The 1153-nt window shown below is 43.2% G+C and overlaps 2 protein-coding genes across 2 annotated transcripts; both read right to left on the bottom strand.

The window, feature by feature from the left end:
- Nucleotides 1–432: 432 nt before the first annotated feature.
- Pmar_PMAR013412 (hypothetical protein) lies at nt 433–770 on the bottom strand (the record flags this gene model as incomplete). Its single annotated transcript, XM_002769692.1, has 2 exons — nt 433–594; nt 639–770. The coding sequence occupies 2 exons, from the start codon at nt 768–770 to the stop codon at nt 433–435; spliced, it is 294 nt and encodes a 97-aa protein (XP_002769738.1).
- A 25-nt stretch (nt 771–795) lies between these two features.
- Pmar_PMAR013411 (hypothetical protein) lies at nt 796–1065 on the bottom strand (the record flags this gene model as incomplete). The annotated part of the gene is made up of 1 exon (XM_002769691.1): nt 796–1065. A coding segment is annotated over one exon (270 nt), but the record flags the coding sequence as incomplete, so codon positions are not given.
- Nucleotides 1066–1153: the final 88 nt, after the last annotated feature.

Here is a 1153-nt window from a genome sequence, read left to right as displayed (position 1 = left end):
TCATTGTATACTAGTAGTCGATAGAGACAGTGATGACGTGGATGATGAGGAAATAATACAAGATCAAGACTTCCCCTAGTAGGAGCCAGAAAGAAGGAGGAGGAGAAGAAGAAGAAAGGGTGTGGTTAAAAACTACTGTGTTGTTAAGTATAATCTTCGGCTCTATTATCCCCAGCGCAAAGCCATTATCGCAACCACACGGAAAAGTAAGGTAAGTGATGGTTCAAATTACAACAAAAGTGTAACTGCGGAATGGTTATTCAAAAATCGAGAACACTGCTGTCGCTCTACCCGAATGTAAGGAGTAGAATCCCACCATAGAAGTCAGCTAAGGCTATTCTGATCTGTTGTCTTTATTGGACATAAAACGCTTGACAAACCTGAAGATATGATTATACAGTAGTATGTGCGGAGATCACTCGATATGGATGGCTACTGTGGATAGTTGAGGAATATCACAATGGATGGTACTATAACAGCGGCTATGATGAAGTTCTTAGCAAGGGCTTGCATCCAGTTGCCACGAACTCCATGACGCTGCATCTTATTCGATCTAGATATGCTACCAACGATCTCAGGGTGGTAGTATCGTGCCTGATGAAGGGATCATAATAGGCGGATAATAGAACGAATCCTACATGTACAGCAATTCCATGCAGTACAACAGCTGACCTTGCAGCGGCCTTCACCACTTGTTTGGTCGCTAGGTCACGCCATTTCGCATGGACTTCATCATCTATCTGGTACCTATAGACTTCACCATTATGCATCAAGAATAGGGCTCATTCTTAGACATTACGTTCTAGGCACCTCTCGTCCTCTACCACCAGCAATCACAGAATAGATATCACTACACGACATCTCCATGGATTCTGCTATCCACTCAGCTATACCTATAATGACAACAGCCTTCGAAAGCAGTACAGCATGCCCACGAGTAATACCTTTGCTGTAGATCTTCTTCACTAGCTGTATGCCATACCCACCGTTTAGGACTAGCTTATCCAACTCAGTGTTATATGCATCCAGAACAAGTTGCGTATCAAGGTTAACAGCCGAGGAGATCTAGCAGCAGTAAGCACGACAAAGTATAGTCAGTCTACCCATTATCGTATATTACATCACGCTCCCAGAAGTCATACAAATTGGTGCT

The sequence above is a fragment of the Perkinsus marinus genome, assembly GCF_000006405.1.
Source record: "Perkinsus marinus ATCC 50983 genomic scaffold scf_1104296964996, whole genome shotgun sequence".
Lineage (NCBI taxonomy): Eukaryota > Perkinsozoa > Perkinsida > Perkinsidae > Perkinsus > Perkinsus marinus.
Note: the sequence above shows the minus strand (reverse complement) of the source record. Positions and strands in the feature narration are given on the sequence as shown.